Raw genomic sequence first — 19,157 nt, 5'->3', positions numbered from 1 at the left:
TAAAATTAAAAAATTAAATAAAATATTATTAGAATATATTTTTTAATATTATTTTTATTTTAAAATTTAAAAAAATTAAATTATTTATTTTATTTTATATTAAAAATTAAAATAATAACATGAAATAAGATAATATCCTCTTTAAAAATAAACGAAGCCTAGCCGCAGTCATTCTTGACTTTTGTTTCGGCCACACTGCTATATAATTCCGGCCTAGGGTGCCTAATTTCTTAACACACTCGATTATTTCCTTTAATTCGACAGTGCCTTCAGCTTTGGGATAAACCTTGTTTTAAGTCAGTCTTTTGAATGTTCAGAAGAATTTCTACCAACACTCGATATAGAAAATGAACGCTTTAGTTATCCAAGTTATCTCCGAGGAGAGCATCAAGCCCTCTTCTTCAACTCCACCCCACCTCCGCCATTACCAGCTCTCCTTTCTCGATCAAATAGCACCCCCAGTTTTTATGCCTTTGGTTCTCTTCTTCCCTAATTTAGAAGCCCATAACAGTCTGACCAACTTGCACAAACTGCAGCTTAAGAAATCCTTGTCCGAGACCTTAACCCGATTCTACCCACTAGCAGGACGGGTTAAGGACAATCTCTGTATTGATTGCAACGACGAGGGTGTCCACTATGTTGAAGCCAAAGCCAACTGCCAACTTGTTGAATTTCTGGAAGACCCAGATCCTGCTGAGCTCAACAAGTTTCTACCTCTAGAACTCGACGATGTCAAGGATTTAGCTGCAGTCGTTCAAGTCACCTCGTTCAACTGCGGTGGGATGGCTATCGGTCTTGGCATGTCCCACAAGGTTGCGGACGCCTTGTCATTCTTCACGTTTCTCAACAGTTGGGCTGCCATTAGTAGTGCTCGCGGTGAGAACTGTGAAATAATGGTGAGCCGGCCTCGATTCGACTCCGCCACGCTTTTCCCACCAAAAGATCTGACGGGCTTTGAACCGAGGACGGGGATCGCGAAGGACAATATTGTGACGAAGAGGTTTGTGTTTGGTGCGTCCGCAATAGCCGCAGTTAGAGCCAAATACACTGAAAACAGTGAATATCCAAGACGCCCAACGCGCGTCGAGGCCTTGTCAGCTTTCATATGGACCCGTTTCATGGCTACAACTCAATCGAGATCAGATCAAGAGGGTAAGCTCTACACCGTCCTCCATGCTGTTAACCTACGCACCAGGATGGACCCACCTCTTCCGGAGAACTACTTCGGGAACATAAGTCGGGTGGCGATCTCTGTACCGTCTATGGATACCGATCATCCTGGCGAGTGTCATGGCATCGTTAACCAAGTTAGGGAGTCTATAAGGAAAGTGAACGCGGATTTCGTGAAGGAACTTCGAGAGAATGAGGAGCACTTGAACTTCATCAAAGAGCGAGCCGCAAGAGTAACGAAAGGAGAGGTGGTATCATTCAGCTTCACCAGCTTGTGCAGGTTTCCTATATATGAAGCTGACTTTGGGTTGGGGAAGCCGGTGTGGGTTGGCTCTGCAAGGTTGACGTTCAAGAATCTAGTCGCGTTTCTTGACACCAAATCAGGGAATGGAATAGAGGCATGGATTAACCTGAAGGGGGAGGACATGGCTAAATTTGAATGCGATGAGGAGCTCCTAGCGCTTGTTTCCCCGTCCTCGCTGCCGAACGAGAAAATTTCTGCATTCTAGGACATAGGGCTTGTGGGAGATCTACCATCTCTGGTCAGGGTACGAGAGTGTCGCCAAGATGGCAGCTTTATAGTCTGTTCTTGAGTTATTTGGGTAAGAAATATTGTGTCTACTAGCAGTGGTACTTTGCCATATCTGTCAAATTGAAGAAAGTAATAAATTGTAAATTTAAATATTAAAATAAACTAATGTATAAAAATATAATTATTATTTATTTATATTCATCATTTATTATAAAATTTAAATTATATTAAAAATTTAAATTAATTAGATAATTTTTTTCTCTTAAAAATATATAGTAAAATTTTATCATTTATTTAATGATAAAAAATTAGTATTTATAAATTAAAATTGATTTATAGTGTATGATATAAATTATTCTCTTAAAAATATTCAGTAAAACTTTATCTTTTATTTAATGATGAAAAATTAGTATTTTATAAATTGAAGTTAATTTTAAGTGTATGATAGAATATTTCTATTTTAATTATCTATTTTATGTTAGTTTAAATCAATATTTAAACTTCTACCATTAGATTAAATCTGAAGATTAAAGATGAAGGGTTGTAATTTAAAACCCAAAAACTAACATTTTTTTCCCACTTTTCCTTTCTCCCTCTCTCCTATTCCCCACGCACGTTTGCCTAATTTACTTAAATAAGAATATTATCATATTTAAATTATGTTAAAACTCTAATTATTTATATGGTTTTAATTTCTAAAAATATTTAATAAAATTTTATCAATTATTTAATGATGGAAGATTAGTATTTTATAAATTAAATTTGATTGTTTATGTATGATATGCTATTTATTTAGTTAATTAAGGATATTATCATACTTCAATTATGTTAAAATTCTAATTATTTATATGGTTTTAATTTCTTAAAAATATTTAATAAAATTTCATCATTTATTTAATGATGAAAGATTAGTAGTTTATAAATTAAATTTGATAGTTTATGTATGATATGCTATTTATATATTAATTATTTAAATTTTAAATTAGTTTAAATCAGTGTTTAAATTTCTATTGTTAGATCAAATCTAAAGACTTAAAATGAATGGTTGAGATTAATTTCTTAAAAATATTTAATAAAATTCCATCATCTATTTTATTTATTTCAATATTTTTAATTAAGTTAATGTTTATGTATATTCAAATCAGTATTTTAATCTTTTACAATTAGATTATTTTGAAGATCCCAAGATGGAGGGACGGGATAAATACCCAGACCCTCTTGATTTTCCCTCACTTTTTCCTCCCCTCTCTCTCTCCTCCCTCAGCTCACGCATACAAGATACGTTGCCCCTCTCCCAACCGAATCTTCCTTCGCCCAACCTGGCGCCGTCGTGCACCGGTGAGCCTCACTGCCCCTTCCACCGGCACCACCTCACTCCGACGAGTCCCCTCACACTGGTCTCCCTCTCTCACACTCTCTCTTCCTCTCTCTCGGCTGTGCACAGCCCGAATAGGCTTGATGTTGCTGCGCCGCCGTGTGCCATCCTCCGGCGCCATCACCTCTACGGTAGCCTCCTCTTCCACCGGCAATCCCCCTCCAGGGCCTCCATCTCCTTATCGGCTCCCACGAAATCCACCTCCCTCACGCACGGGTTCTCCCACTTTCACTGCCGTGCGCCACGACCCATGGTGTCCAGCCATCGTCATGAGCCTCCTCTGGCCATCATCGACCTACCCCAACCACCCATGGCCCTGATCTACCCCTTATGCATGCCCACTCTCTCTCACTCTCTCACGGAGTCTCCCTCCTTCCCAAGCTCTAGCCGATGATCATGATTTGTGATTTGCGATTTGTGTAGAAACCTGTGTGTTGATTTGGTAAGTTGTGTGATAACTTGTGTGATGATTTTTTTATTTTGTGGTATTTTGTGGTGATTTTGTTGTGATTTTACCGTGGTTTTGTTGTGATGATGTAGAGAGGGACGCGGATTGTGGTATTACGTCGCACACTAGCATTCACACGGACGAACCCAAAAAGAAACAAAAAAACCAAATAAAAAAAAAAAAACAGCCTCTTTACTTAAAAAGATAGCCTCTTTTAAGTTACAAGAAAATATATTTATCTGTAATTTTTGAATCTGATTGTCTTTGTTGTGAAATAAGTAATTTGTACGAAAATGTAAATCCGGAACAAACAATATTGTATTATTGTGAGTTATAATTCTTTAATGATATCAAGACTATATATGCTGTATTGAATCTTTTTAATATGAGAAAACAAAAATGGATGGTTTTAAGTCTTAAGATATCTTCAGATAATTATATTAGATTTTCTCAAAATATAGAATATGGTTCACTTTATTTGGACTATATATGTTATATCATTTAAATATTATAAAACAAATGACATCGTTTTATAATAACTACATTATAAAAAATAAAATATTAAGAAACGACGCGTTGGTTTTGGATTAGGATCGGACTTAATAATCCCGACCCCCTCCCCTCCCTCTTCTTCTCCTCTAATTCTCTCTGATCATTCACGTACTCGTCAAAATCTTGCTTTTAAGTTTGTGTCAATTCATGCGTAATTCTTGATCTGTTTTTGGTGGAATTTTAATTACTGAATATATATATTGAAAATATAACTAATTTAAGATGAAAAAAAAAATTAATGTTTAAATTACGTGGAAAGTGAAAAACATTTTTCGGTGAACGCACTGGAATTTGAAGCAGAAAAGTACGTAGCTTTAACTTTTTTTATTTCTTTTTTGTTTTCTAATTTATATTTTTTATATTCGCACTTCTCTTGCGCCCTTTCAGTCACTCCAATAGATTTCATTTATTGTAATAGGTGAAATTATTACAAAAAATTCATCTAGTACAATAAATGAGAAAATTGTTAAAAAAAACTTTTTGGTAATGCTTAGAGACAGTTACCACAATTGTCACCAAAAAGGCATCACAGAAAGTATTTTATGATAGTTTACGGTAAAACCATCACTAATTTTTTTTTTTTTTTGTGACAGTCAAGAGTCTTCCATGAGATGCAACATTCAAATGTGAAGATATTTTTTGACAGTCAAATTCCATCACAGAAACTCACTACAAGAAATCAGGCATATTTTATTACTCAAAATTGTCGCAAATACCCCTATTAATTGCTGCATTTAAGCATTTTCGGCGATTTTGAATTCTCTGAACCTTTGACAAAATTAAAGTTTCAATTTTGATCAATTTTAGCGATAGGCAAAAATAGTCTAAAACACTACTATTTTCGACGATTTTTGTGCGTCACAATTATCCCAAAAATCGAAGGAAATGATCATTCCCTTTACTATTAAATCATTGAGAAAAATTAATTACAACGATATATATCGTCGCAAAAGACTCATTATTTTCCCAATGATTAAAATTATTGTCACCATTATGTAGTCATACCGATTATTGTCGCCGAAATAGAGTATTGACAAAAAGTTATTTACGGCGATATTTACTTGTCGGAAATGGTGTTCCAAAAAAGAAAAAAAAAAGCACAAAAACATAGATGAACTATACGAAAGCTATACTTCATCTCTAGCTTGGGTATAGTTCACCAAAATAGTGAAGCAACCCCTCTCACATATATAATATATGTGAGGGAATCCTACATTATATGTAGTTACACTTATATATAATATATGTATATATAACTGTAAGATATAATTAATTCACTTAAATAGTGCAACAATCCCTCATAGTGACTGTTGTTTTAATACTACATGCACACACACAAAGATATAGATATATATATATATATCAATGAAATGAGAGATTTTGTTGGAAAATGATAAAAGCTCACTACCTATATGTTCTTGCTCAAAAATGCAATTGCACAAGTGGGAAGCACAAAACCAGGCTTACAAATGATCTAAAAATCAATAACAAGTGTCACTAAGGACATAAAATCGCTCTGAATTTGATGACTTATCTACTCTGATGAGCATGCATCTAGGATCCACATCAAAACAACTATGTGCAATCACCTTCGGTACATTCTAATTTAACAAAGGACATTCATTCATTCATCCAAATTTTTGAAGATTCACATATATCAAGTTTTTCTATCACATCAAAGCCTAACAGATTTTTGCATTCCTCATAAAGTCAAATAACAATACCTCTATTTAAGTAGACAGATGATAGGCAGCTATAAATCGACCACAAGCTAGCAAGGGTGGGTGGAACTCCATTTAATACCACTGCAACCATTTGATCCATTTAATACAACTGTCATAGACATGCAAACATCGATCTACCAAATGTATATAAAATACATAAATGTTGAGCTACTTCAGAAATGTCAATAAAAATCTACTTCATAAATGTTGAGCTAGAAGATGAACAACACATTCATAGGACAAAGCACATCCAATACCCATCCTCCATACACATACAATCCAATCCCATAAAGCTAAAAAGTTCACTAATTTGCCACTGGGCCTTTCAGAAGTTAAAAGAACCATAAACCTATCAACTAGAAGAGAAAAGAAGAAACAAAGTTTTATATATGTATGTATTTATATGTGTGTGTGTGTGTGTGTATAATTCTGCATGTTTCTACCTTTCCTCCACTTGGTTACACACCCAACTAAACAAGTATTAGGGGAAGAATGTAAAGACAGATGAGGTTGGAAGACACTTGGCTGCTATCTTTTAGGTGCTAAACGTGAGGTAAGAGAGGGAAAAATGATTGAGTTTTAAACTAAATTGAACTTAGTCTTCTAACAAATGAAATTTAAGCCAAAGTTCCAGCCTTGTAGAGTGAAGATATAAGCTAAAAATGAAAGGAAAATTGCTGCAGTACAAATAGAAAACATCACAAATTCCCTGATGTACTTTGAGCTCTAACAGGTGGGTTTAGTCCTATTTACAGATCCTATTTTCCTTCCTTATGATTATCCACTCAAATACACAATGATATAAAAGAAAGATGTGAGAAAATGAAAGTGAAACTCAGAACATAAATTCTGGACAACCTATTTTACTAGCAATCATGAATTACTTCAGATAAGTGCTCACTTAGCAAATCCACCCATAGTAGCTAATGCTATTGCCACGCACTAGGTCACTTCTGACCCATAGGTTTGCAGATTACTGAATACTAAAGTCTGCCATATTTTGATAGGCAAAACATGGTTTTTCTAATAGAAGAAGTGTAACACCCCGTATTTTAGTGTATTTTTAATTGAATGATTATTTTTATTAATTCAAAAATTTATTCTCTTGTTTTAAAGTTATTGGATTTTTAGTTGGTTTATTTTTATGATTTTAATTTTGTGAAAATTATTTTGATGTGCTTTCTTAATATTAATTATTGTTATGCATTTAAATTGATTTTCAATATTAAATTAATTTATTTTTGGATTTAATTAATTTATTTTCATTTAATCACTATGTTTGAATTATTTTATTTAACTAATTACTATTTTGAAATCTTTTTCATTGAATCATTTTTGTGACCCAAGATGTAAGGATTGGATCTCTTTTCTTTCCTTTTTTTTTCTTTTTCTTTTTCCTCTTTTTCTTTTCTTTTTCTCCTCATTTTCTTTCTCCTTTGAGTCCTTTCTCTCTCTCTCCTCTCTCCCCGCATGCGCACGACGTCTCTCCTCTCTCCCCTATGCGTTTTCTTCTTCTCCACCCAGCGCCGCCGTGCGTCGTCCGTGTCCGACACTGCCCCTGCCATTTGCTTCCCCATCGGCCGGCGACCACCTCCCTCCATTCCCAGCTCCTCCCATGCCGCCGTTAGCTCCCGCGCACGGCCTCAAGCCTTGACATTCCTTGCGCCGTTGCGCCGCCGTCGCGCCATCTCCGACTACCATTTTCTTGCCACATCATCCTCAACCTCTTAGCAACCTAATGCACACATCCTCAGCCTCGATTTACCACTGGTGAAGCCCCACCATCAACATTTCCATTTTGAACATTTTTGGTCTTCAACCGCCCTCTACGCCGCCACCCACTGCCAACCACCACCACCATTAGCTTCACCGACATCCTTAAGCCCTTTCCTAGTAATTTTGGGTCTTGGTTTGTCCCTATTCAAGAGTGGGTTTTTGAGACCAACGGCCACTGTGCATTTTGCACTATTCTGTTGCTGTGTTGCTGTCTCTTGCAGCTTCGTGATTCTTCAAAAATTATAATAAAGCACTGTAAGTATTTTCCCAAATAACTTTTGAGATTTAAATGTATTTTTGCGCCAACTCATTTATTTACTGTGATTGGTTGGTTGTGCCGGACTGAATCCGAGGAGTAAGGGGTCGAATGGATTGGAGGATCGAGTTGTTTGTATGCTTAGTTTATATTGGGATTTATTGGTTGTTGGATATTGATGTCCTGTCTTGTACATTGTATGTTTGCACGCATGTTTATGTTTATAAATGAAAACTGGGTTTTCGTATAATTACATTCATGTTCGTGCATTTATTGAAAACTGGATTTTCATGTGAGAGAAAGGAAAGAGACTGCAGGGATGGTGGTAAGCAGGGATGGTAGTAGAGTCCCGCCTACGGTGCACGCGCTAGGGATGGTGGTAGAGTCCCGCCTACGGTGCACACAGTAGGGATGATGGTATAGTGCCGCTACGATTCCCGCCTCCAGTGTCTGATAAATGGTTGGATTTTGTGTGAATCATTTTCTGGGAAAATGAAGGATTATGTTTTTGACTAAAATGAGATTTTGGCGTGTATTGGAAAATAATCATTTTTGAGAAAAATGAGGTTTTGGGGTCTGTTTGTTAGTTGCATTAATGCACTTTTATCTTGTGAATTGTTTGGATTATTACTTACCTGCGATATCGTTTTATAGTATCGCAGATTTTTATGCAGATGAGGATAACGAGCCTTAGGCTTTGGCTCTGCTAGAGGAGTGACTTGGGGTTGCTCTCGTGTATAGAGATTTATTTTATCACTCGTTTATGTATTTGCCCTTTATAGTATATTTTGGGGATAACTGTATAACTTTTTTAAAAGGTAATTTATTTTGGGTATTTGTATTTAAATTTCTGGTACTTAGTTGACTTACTTAAATTAACCGCTGCGAGTTTTGTTGTACACTGTTGTATGTACACACACTTGGCACTATTGTTGGGATGCGTGACCGTGTTGTCATCATCCGGGTGTCTCGATTCTCGTGTTCCCGTACATGGGGGTAGGGGGTGCCACAGAAGAGGATTACTTAATCATTAGGAATAGAGCAAAAGCTCACCAATTTATTGTTTTTTCTCTTGTCAATGAAAAATAACCCTGCTTTGAAAATAAGGTGTGACAACTGAGCCTGGACTTCTAAACCATCTGAGTTAATTAATCCATTCATCTGTTTTAAAGGTGGTGGGTGATAGACAACACTGTGTTAAAATTTCTGACAAGTTGAGTAAAAGAAAACGTGTGAAAATCTGACTTCAACTACATATTTAAGCAATGAACTAGCATTATGCCAGCATGAGATTCTTGCAAAACAGAGTGATCTTAACTCACTCCAAACACTTCGTTGGAGAAAATCTACCTGGGATGCAGATGTTTGATTTCTTCAGGATTTTCATGCAGCTTTGACATAACTAACCGAATATACCTGCATGAGAGATCAAGAGTCAAATCTGTCTACATGCAATACTACTTGAGCTCTCTCTCATATATATAGATATGTTGGCGTGTATATATATATATATATATATATATATATGATGTTGATAATCCTAATCCCATAACAAATCCAAACAATTCCAAACAATTGACTTTCAATTTGTAATTACTATCTAACCATTCAATTCCTACACCAGCCAGCAACATTGGCCACATTTGTAAATTCTACCATGGCTGGTGAATGATCACCATATTTTATTGATTTATCAACGAAGTATTGTTAGTTCCAACAGCCAAAATGCATATGAGATTAGTAAAATCAGAATTGAAATATGTGCAAATGAGATCTTCTATTTCAAGATATTAGTAAAATCAAGTGAAGACCTCTCTGAGGGAGGTGAGGGCAACATAATGTAGTCCTCCAAGCTCATTCCACAGATCTGCCCTGTTTGTGGTCATTAGTTCTCTTGTAGTTACCTAAATCTCAAATAATCAAAATATAATTAAACTTATTATATATAAATTAGCATCATACTACAATTATGATTCATGGATGATTGATATATGTATATATTGCCTCGGGAGAGGCTGAGATTGCAATGATTCTACCAGCAGATTGATAGCCATATTGCTTTATTCAATGGAGGGCTAGCTCTTCAAAAGCCATTGGAAGAGTAACCCTCCCTGCACTTGATGCACCATAGATTGACAGGCTCTTAGAGGAGAACTCTAGGTTTTGATTTAAATAAAAGAAGGAAGAAGATTGTATATATAGACATGTATTTTTTGTTCCTATTCAATGTACCACTAGCAAAACTAAAGCAATATTGAATTTTTTCACAATCTTTTGTGATTATTAATTTACTATATATTATTCAATTCGGTGTTATGAATATTCACATTTGGGTGGAACTTGCAAATGACACCGACTTAGATTCCCATAGCTCTAGTCCAAATGACCAAGAACAGGTTTGATTGCTTACCCTTTTTGTTGCTTACTGCTTGGATGGATTAAGCTGGTACTCGAGAATAATTAGTCAGGAATAGGGGAGAACATAGATGGGAAGAAGGGAATGGGCAAGCTAGTTCACTGCAATAGATGCTTTTTGCGATGAACCAGCTTACCCACCATAAATACTAGTGAAAGTGTATGGCTTTCATAGCCTAATTGAACAAAAAAATTTGTTACAATACATTATAAATACACTAAGCAGAAAAGATTAAAAAGAGAAGATCTTCTCAATATTAGAAAGAATAGAAATAAGTATCAATATTCAATAAGCCTAGTCAAGGAAGAAAATACAGTACCTAGAACCAAAAGAATGAAGCAAATTCAAATGCATTCTGCAAAGAGTTAAAACAAAGAACATGCAAATCAGTTTTACTTTCCCAATTGAAAGTCAGTCCATATAAATTTAAGAAAGAACTAGAAAACAAATTTGCAACTCTCTGCAGATGTGTCATGCTTTTTCCAACCTGGAATAGAATAAAATGGATCAAGGACAACAATAAATACATGGGTTGTTAAACCAGAAAAGATCATCTCGAGGCCTTAGCTTTACTCCTATGAAGAATCCAGTTATAATTGCATTCTCTAATACCAATGTTGCAATAACATGCTGCAGCTTTGTGCCCACCAGAAGAACAAGTTGCACACAAACATGAAGAACCAGATGACAAGACATTTACATGAGGGGAACTCAAAGCTATGTGATGTTTACTTTTCATGCTTTTTTTCATTTGGGAATACACATCTATTATACCACCTTAGAATGTACACATGTATTCAATCAGCCTAGAAGTAACTGTGAAAGCTACAAATAAAAAATAAAAAAGAGAACTTACAGCAATGGGAATGGTTGCTATCCAACAATAGAGATTTGCACAACCACACCCATGGCAAGCCTTATGATAATATCCTCATTCTCTTTATGGAAGCATGACCTAAAACCAAATTTATACTGTAATTTGAAACAGGGTTATAGACTATAGTTGATGCCAAAAAGAAAGAAGAAGTATAAGTTGAAGAAAAACTCAAGAGACTAGGGGCTGCAAATTGTTGCTGTTATATCCTGTACAAACCAAAATGAAAAGCACAGTATTCGTTATAAAAATCATAATCAAAAGGAGATCAAATGGTCAAATTATAATCAAAAGATCATAATTCAAGTTTATTTGTTGGCACCATCGGAGTTGCGAACTACAATACTTCATGAGTTATAATATCAAATCAATACAATGTCAGACCTTTTTTTTTTTTTTTTTTTGCATTCTCTCGTACATAGAGAGATTTGAAAATGAAGAATACATAATAAAACAAGCAACTGTAATTAAACTACAACTCAGTTATTTTCAGGTAATGAAGTTCTATTCGTGCAAAAGAAACTTTGTATTTCCTATCACTTGGCATACCCTTTTCTTTTCTTTTCTTTTTAAAAGAAACTTTGTTTTCTCTATGTTTAATAGTACCTATGATGAGAGAAAATTAGTGTGATTTATTAGTGTTAAACAAAGTTGAGAAAATTAGTGTGATTTATGAATAAATTCTTGTGTATTCATGGTTTTCCAAATGTTGAATACACAAGAATTTATCAGGACCTATCATTAAAACAAAAAAACATTCATATTAATAATGGGAAAATCTTATTCATGTTTTCAAGTTCTAACAAATAAAAATAAAATCTATCTTCATATATCCCTTCTGCCCCAAACTAGAAATTAGACATCAAGTTCATTAGCACGCACCAAATCTAGGTTCAAAGCCATAATTGAAAAATGCATGATATCAACAACCCATATACAAACTAACAACCACACAGATATTTCTACAATACAAGTACAAAACACAAAACCCAATCTCCAAACGGAACTAAACCAAGAAATCAAGCAAAGATAAAAGTAATGAAAAGAACCCATATATGAAAACTGAAGGCAATATCATGGGTGGTCATGGTGGTTGCTTGGCATGGAGTGGTAGCTCGAGAGGAGCACGGCAGCGCTGAGGAGAGCTGGTGGTCGTGGGTTGCGAACAAAGCAAGGGAGAGGGGGAGGGCCTCGGGCTGCTCGGCTAGGCGTGGAGGAGAAGGAGACCTCGACTGAGGACTGTCGACGGCGTTGAGGTGTGGGTGATGGCGAATGGCACCCCCAACGGCGACGATATAGAGAAATTTGAGTGAGAGAGAGGTGATGCTAGATTCGGAGAAAAGGCAAGAGATCGGCAGGGGTTGGGGAAAAGGAGGGGTGGCCGTCGAGGTGAGCTGGTGGCGGCGTGGTGGGGTCATTGGTGAAGGGCTATGCGTGGCGGAGGCTTGAAGGAGAAGAGGGATTGGGGAGAGAAAGGGGAGGGTGGGCAGTGGAGAGGGCTGGAGGGAAAGAAATGAGGGGAAAACGTAATGCGCGGGTTTTAAATTTTATTAGCTTTACCGACGATTTTCATTCACCCTAGTACGCTTTAATTGCTACAAATGTTTTTACGGCAACAATGTTCACAACAAATAACATCAATTGCAGCGATTTTTCTAATCGACGGAACTATAACAGTGCTATAGTTAAAAATTCTTTGTTAAGGTAGAAAAGTCACCACAAAAATTGAAGTCTAAGTTCTCTTCCTCCATTTCCCAACTTCACACTGAAAATTAAGCAGCGACTTGAAAATCGCCGAAAATAAGCTATATTTGCAGCAATTTTTTTTGTGACGATTTTCAAATCGCTGGAAAATGCCAAGTTTCTTATAGTGAGTAACGTTCAAACATATAGAATAATGTTCAAACGTATAGAATAGCATTCAAACGTTTACCCGACCAATTAGTATTCGAATGATAAATATCTAACGTTCGATATTTTTCATTCGCACGTTTGATTTTTACATTCGAACGTAGACACGTTCGAACGTTTGTGCTGTGATGTTTGAACTTTGCATTCTCACGTTATTGGGTAATTGTTCGAATGACGTTTGGATGGTTAATCAGTTCGTTCGAATGTATCTTTTTTAATCATTCGAATATTAAGAAATATCCGTTCGATCGTAACAGAATAAGTTTGAACGTTTGTGGACAGTATACGTTCAAACATAATACCTTACGTTCGAATGTATTTATCACATCTATGTAATTATGTTCGAAAGCTAATTAGAATGTAAAGCCATATTCAAATGTTCTTTCTTTACATTCGAACGTACTGATCAGAACTAATAATTTCATAAAATTAAAAAGCTTAAGAAGCATACAAATTGTATCATATTGCATCAGAAATAGCATCATCTCATGCAAATCTTTTAGAGAGTTACAAAATTAGAAAACAAAAATTTTGAATAATGATAGGTTTTGTTTCTTCTTCTTTCATCATCCAAAGCAATCATGTTGTAGTGACATAACACGTTCTATTTGGACCAGCATCTCCCTCTGTACTTGTTATTGAACTTCAATGCGTAGTCTTTCCTCCCGATCTCTTTGTCATTCCTGCAAATGCTTCTCTAAATCACAATATAATCCAACAATATAATCTCTCAAATCCAACAAGTCACAATATAATCACAAAGTAAATTACAACATAAACACGATATATAATCCAATAAATCACAATATAATCCCACAAATTACAATATAATTCCACAAATTCCACAAATCTCAATATAATCACAGCATAAACACAATATACCTTCTCACAAATCACAATATAATCACAAAGTAAATCACAACATAAACACAATATACCTTTTAACAAATCACAATATAATCACACAAATTACAATGTAATCACAAAGTAAATCACAACATAAACATAATATATCTTCCAACAAATCGCAATATAATTGTACAAATTACAATATAATCCAACAAATTACAATATAATCACAAAATCACATTAATATAATCAAAATATAATCACACAATCAAGTTTAGAAATATATCTAGCTAAAATGACAAATTTTTTATCTCACAACATTCAACAAGTTCCAACAAATATTCTTTAAAAAAAACACAATATTAATTAGTTCAAAAATAAACATAACAAATATTCCTTAAAATAAACGAATCAAAATAAACACAATAATAAATACAAAATAAACACTACAACTAATTTTCTCTCTCTATCTCTATCAGTCTCAACCTTTCTTTCTCCCTCAAATATTCTCGAATGCCACTCTCTCTCACTCTCACTCACAATCACTCTCTCTCACAAGCTTCTCTCACAACACTGCACCCTCTCTCACTCGGTCACTCTACAACATAAATGGGAGAAAATGCATCAAACCCTCATTTTAATGCTGCAATATGTTAAACTAAAGAGAACGAAGGTGTTATGTTTAATACAAGGCCCTTTTGCAGTGACTTTTTAAATGTAAAGTCATTACATCAAATTGTTGTAACATTCGAACGTTTACAGTAAATGTTCAAACATTTCGTAAAATTTTCAATTCCACTAAGTGTCCTGCCAAGTCTGTTTACATACGTAACTTTTGAACGTACATATGTTAGCATGTGAACGCCTATGAAATTAGGTCCACATATCTGCTATAGAACTAATGCAGGAAATGTCCCACCAATTTTTTCACAAGCATTTGAACTTAACTATTTCATGTTCTAACATATCAAAATAACATTCGGAATGAAACGTGTTGACATGCAAACGTAGATTAAATTAGGTCCCCTATATGCCATAGAATTAACGTTGGAAAGGTCTTGCCTAATTTTTTTAAAAATGTTCAACGTTAACTATTCCACGTTCGATTGTACTAAAATAACATTCGAATGTAACAATGTTGACATGAGAATATAGATGAAATTTGGTTCCCGTATATGCCATAGAATTAAGATGGGAAAGATCCCGCCAATTTTCTCAGAAACGTTCAAACTTAATTATTCCATGTTGGAACATACAGGGATTACAATCAAACGTAATACTATTGACATGCGAGCGTAGTTGAAATTAGGTCCCCGTATATGCCATAGAATTAACGTGGAAAAGGTCCCGCCAATTGTTTTTAAAAACGTTCAAACGTTAATTTTAATATTCCAACGTAAATCCTACCACATTCAAACGTGTATTTAATGTTTGAATGTGGTTTATATATTATAGTTATACAGTATATGTAACATAATTATATAGAATAGTAATGTATATGAAAATACTATATAAATTATTATACAAATTTGAGTGACCGAAGTTCATTCTTGATTTTTCGACAACCATGAGTGGCCAATGGCCAAATGGCCACCGTAAATAGTCTATACTTCATTTTTACAATGGCCATTATAAGATTAACATCCTATTTGAGAAAATAAAAAAATGGCTAAGTCAACTCAGCTATTTCTGGGTTTAAACGTCCGCACATACCACAGTCAATGTTCGAACGATCATCTGTACTTTGAACGTATGTTAGGCCTCGTTTCGTTACACAGATCAGATCAAATGTTTTATTGAAAGTTGAATAAAATATTATTATAATATAAAGTTTTAATATTATTTTTGTTTTAGAATTTGAAAAAATTGAATTGTTTATTGTATTTTGTGCAAGAATTTGAGAAAATTGTAATGATTATATAAGATGAGATGAGATGAAATGGTTTAGTTTTATGTAACCAAACCAGCTCTTAGTCTACCTTTGAATGTAATTTTATGTTTGAAGTTTATACACTAAAACGTTTGAATGTAATATTTTCCTGGCTGTTTGAATCCTAACGATCTAACATAACATTTCTATAGTTTGAACGTTTATGTTTACGTTCAAATTGTGTACATCAAACATTCGAATGTAAGGTCTCGTGGGACATTTTAGTACTAACGTTCAAACACATACCTACATAGGTTCGAACGTTAAGTTAAATACGTTCAAATGCACTCGCACGTTCGAATGTGTTTACAGAAAAAATATAATGTTTCGTGGTTCTTTTGACTTCTAATGATTAAACGTGATTACTACACGTTCGAATGTTATTCTTTTATGTTCGAACGTTAAGTTATACGTTTGAACGTATTTCATAAACATATATAATTTCTTCCCTTTTATACCTTCAGTCAGACTCACGCACAATTCCTCATACGAGTGGAACATGGAGAGCTCATCGACTTGCCTTTGTGGATATTTAGGAGGATCCATTATGAGGCGACCATCATCTCCACTGACAACCTCCCATATAGGGTGATCATTACTCAGCTATTACCGTATAAGATAGTGACACCCCAAGCGGAGGAGTGGTTGACTGAGCAAGTGAACCCCTTAGACATGACCTCACATCGTCGAAGCATTGGAAAAGGAAGGGGCATGCTCAGCTTGAGCTTAGACCTACACCAGATCTTGTTCCTCCGACCAAGTCCGGGGTTGGTGTTGCTCCCCATAGTGGGAGTACTAGTCAGCAGCCAATGGGTACATTTACAGGGGATGTGCGCCCTACTTGGGTTGATGCGATGGTCTTGCATATTACTACGCACATCGACCGAGCTTGTCCATTGTTTAGATATCCTAAATGAAAAGGTCAACACATTGACTGAGGAGTTTGATACATTTGTAAACAACTCGTTCTGAGTGTTTTGCACTTTTATCATATTTTGTATTTATATTTTAATATATTTCTTTTTCTATACTTTATATAATGAACAATATCATTTAATATATCTAGTGTTTTTATATTTCAATTCCTAATCTTTTTTAATTTGAAATAACATTTTTAATTTTTAAACATTTCATGTTCGAACAATAAACATTTCATGTTCGAACAATAAACATTTCATATTTGAACGAATAACTTACACGTTCACACGTAAGTGGGCTCAATGTTCGAACGTACATGAACCATTCGAACTTAACAGTTTACATGTTCGAATGCAATCATTCCAAAACAATATTTCTGAGTGACATTCGAACGAAACTTTATTATAATTTGAATGTATAATCATTTATCGTCTACGTTTAATGTTGGTTTTTTGTCATAAAAAATAATATTTGAAGACGATATTAAGATTGTCACAAATTTAAAACCATCACAAAAACTCAATAGTATTGCACTGAGTCAAGACGGTAACGAAATGATGAATCTCACTGTATGATTCCGCCCGTATCTGAAAACGGGAGGTCTTCCTCAGCTCCGTTTTCTAGACGCGCGTGCTGTTTAGACCCAGGAAAAAAAAATGAAGAGGTTAATTTCAAGTGTTCGGTAGGCCAGCCGTACGTATTTATGTATATCTTTCGATAATTAGGCACCGAGAAGACAGGTGCATGCAGGTAGCATTCTAGATTGTTGATTTTCATCATTTATTATTTATCATTTTATATTTTATAAAAAAAAAATTATAAATATAAGATATAAGAGTGAATAAAAAATTATATATTTGATGATAAACTTTTTAGAATTTGGTAGTACTTTTTGGATTATTAATGTAGGTTAGTTATCGGATGGAGACCGCGTACGTGAGTATCCGAACAATTAATTTTATGTTGAAGGGTTAGTCCCAACGACCTTATAATTAATTAAGCAATAGTACTACTACTATTACTTTTTTAGATAAGTCTAGCTGATAAAACGACTAATTGATTAGAAGTATATGGCCCTGCATGCATGCAATTAAAAGTGGGGTTACATGAGTTCTTTAATTTTCACCTAATAATAATTGACAACGTATACCAATATTCATATATATTAATTATCTTCATATATATTGATTCAGGATCATATATGATCCTCTAATAATTCAGGTCTGGGACCGGCCTACACGCACGCCACTCTACCGGCAGGCCAGGAAAACCCATAAGAAATAAATTCATGATCATGTGCACATCAAATTAAGATAACTAAACAAATTAAGCTTATAAACCAGGTATGTAACTGCAAAATGAACTAATTAACATCAACAAGTTGCAGAAGATCATGTCAACGTCTAATCAGGGGTAATTGCAGCCCTGAGAATTCCACGTTGAATTAAAAGAGATTTTTTTTTTTTTAAAGGGAACAGACTCATTTCATTAATGAATCGAAGTTATAACTGTGATTTATCAATATATGAAAAATCTAGATTATAAGTCAAACTATGCATTAGCTCTAAAGCTTCCCCACATACAACTTTCTTTGTGGTAGACATTGTCTTAACTTCTTAACAAATCCTCTCCTAACAGAGAAAGCACTCTATAAAACAGAATTTAGAAGCCCCATCTGGCCTCCTAGGGAGAAAGAGTACAAGACCCTGCTATGGACATCAAATCAAATAGCCTATTTCTATGGACACTAAACTGACAAAAAACTACAAATAAACACATTAACAACTATAAAACCACAAGCACACTACAACACAATTTGTCTTTTGTGATAGAGAAACCGTCATAAAAAATTGCCAAAACGCCACTAAAGATATTTGGTGACGGTTTGAAACCGTCACCACAACAGTCACATAATGTGCGTCACAGAAAATAATTGGTGACGGTTTACTGTTGAACCGTCACTAAAAATATGTTAGTGACGGTTGGAGGTGTTCCGTTTGGTTGACGTTCGAACGTTCTCTCTTTTTATGACGGTTGAGAACTGTCATAGAAAATAATGTTTGAATGTCAAATTGAACTTTCTAACGGCAACCCGACCGATTGGCATTCGAACGAGAGAAGTTGATGTTCGTTGATTATAGTTCGAACGTATCATATTTACGTTCGAATGTTTATGCGTCCGAACGTTAATTATAATAAACGTTTGAATATCCATTCGAACATTAACGGACCAATGTTCAAACGTAACAGGTTTAATGTTCGGATTTATTTTGAATGTAAACGAAGAAGCGTTCGAATGCAAGTGGTACATTTGGAGGTTTGTTCAAACGTTAATCATTTAATCATTTGAACGTTTTGTTCGTTTGAGGGTTAGTACGTTCGAACGCAGGCATCTACGTTCGAATGTTACAATAAAATTTTATGTA

At 34.8% G+C, this 19,157-nt stretch overlaps 1 protein-coding gene across 1 annotated transcript; it reads left to right on the top strand.

Moving 5' to 3' along the window:
• Window positions 1-225: 225 nt before the first annotated feature.
• LOC118344333 (stemmadenine O-acetyltransferase-like) lies at window positions 226-1,899 on the top strand. The gene has a single exon (XM_035684905.1). The coding sequence runs from the start codon at window positions 348-350 to the stop codon at window positions 1,677-1,679; it is 1,332 nt and encodes a 443-aa protein (XP_035540798.1). The 5' UTR covers window positions 226-347; the 3' UTR covers window positions 1,680-1,899.
• Window positions 1,900-19,157: the final 17,258 nt, after the last annotated feature.

Source organism: Juglans regia, chromosome 13, assembly GCF_001411555.2.
Source record: "Juglans regia cultivar Chandler chromosome 13, Walnut 2.0, whole genome shotgun sequence".
In the NCBI taxonomy this organism is placed as follows: Eukaryota; Viridiplantae; Streptophyta; class Magnoliopsida; order Fagales; family Juglandaceae; genus Juglans; species Juglans regia.
The sequence above is the reverse complement of the archived record's forward strand: the minus strand, read 5'-3'. Positions and strand labels throughout refer to the sequence as shown.

Coding starts and splice junctions, on each gene's coding strand:
- LOC118344333 (XM_035684905.1), top strand. CDS start 348: ATGAACGCTTTAGTTATCCAAGTTATCTCCGAGGAGAGCATCAAGCCC.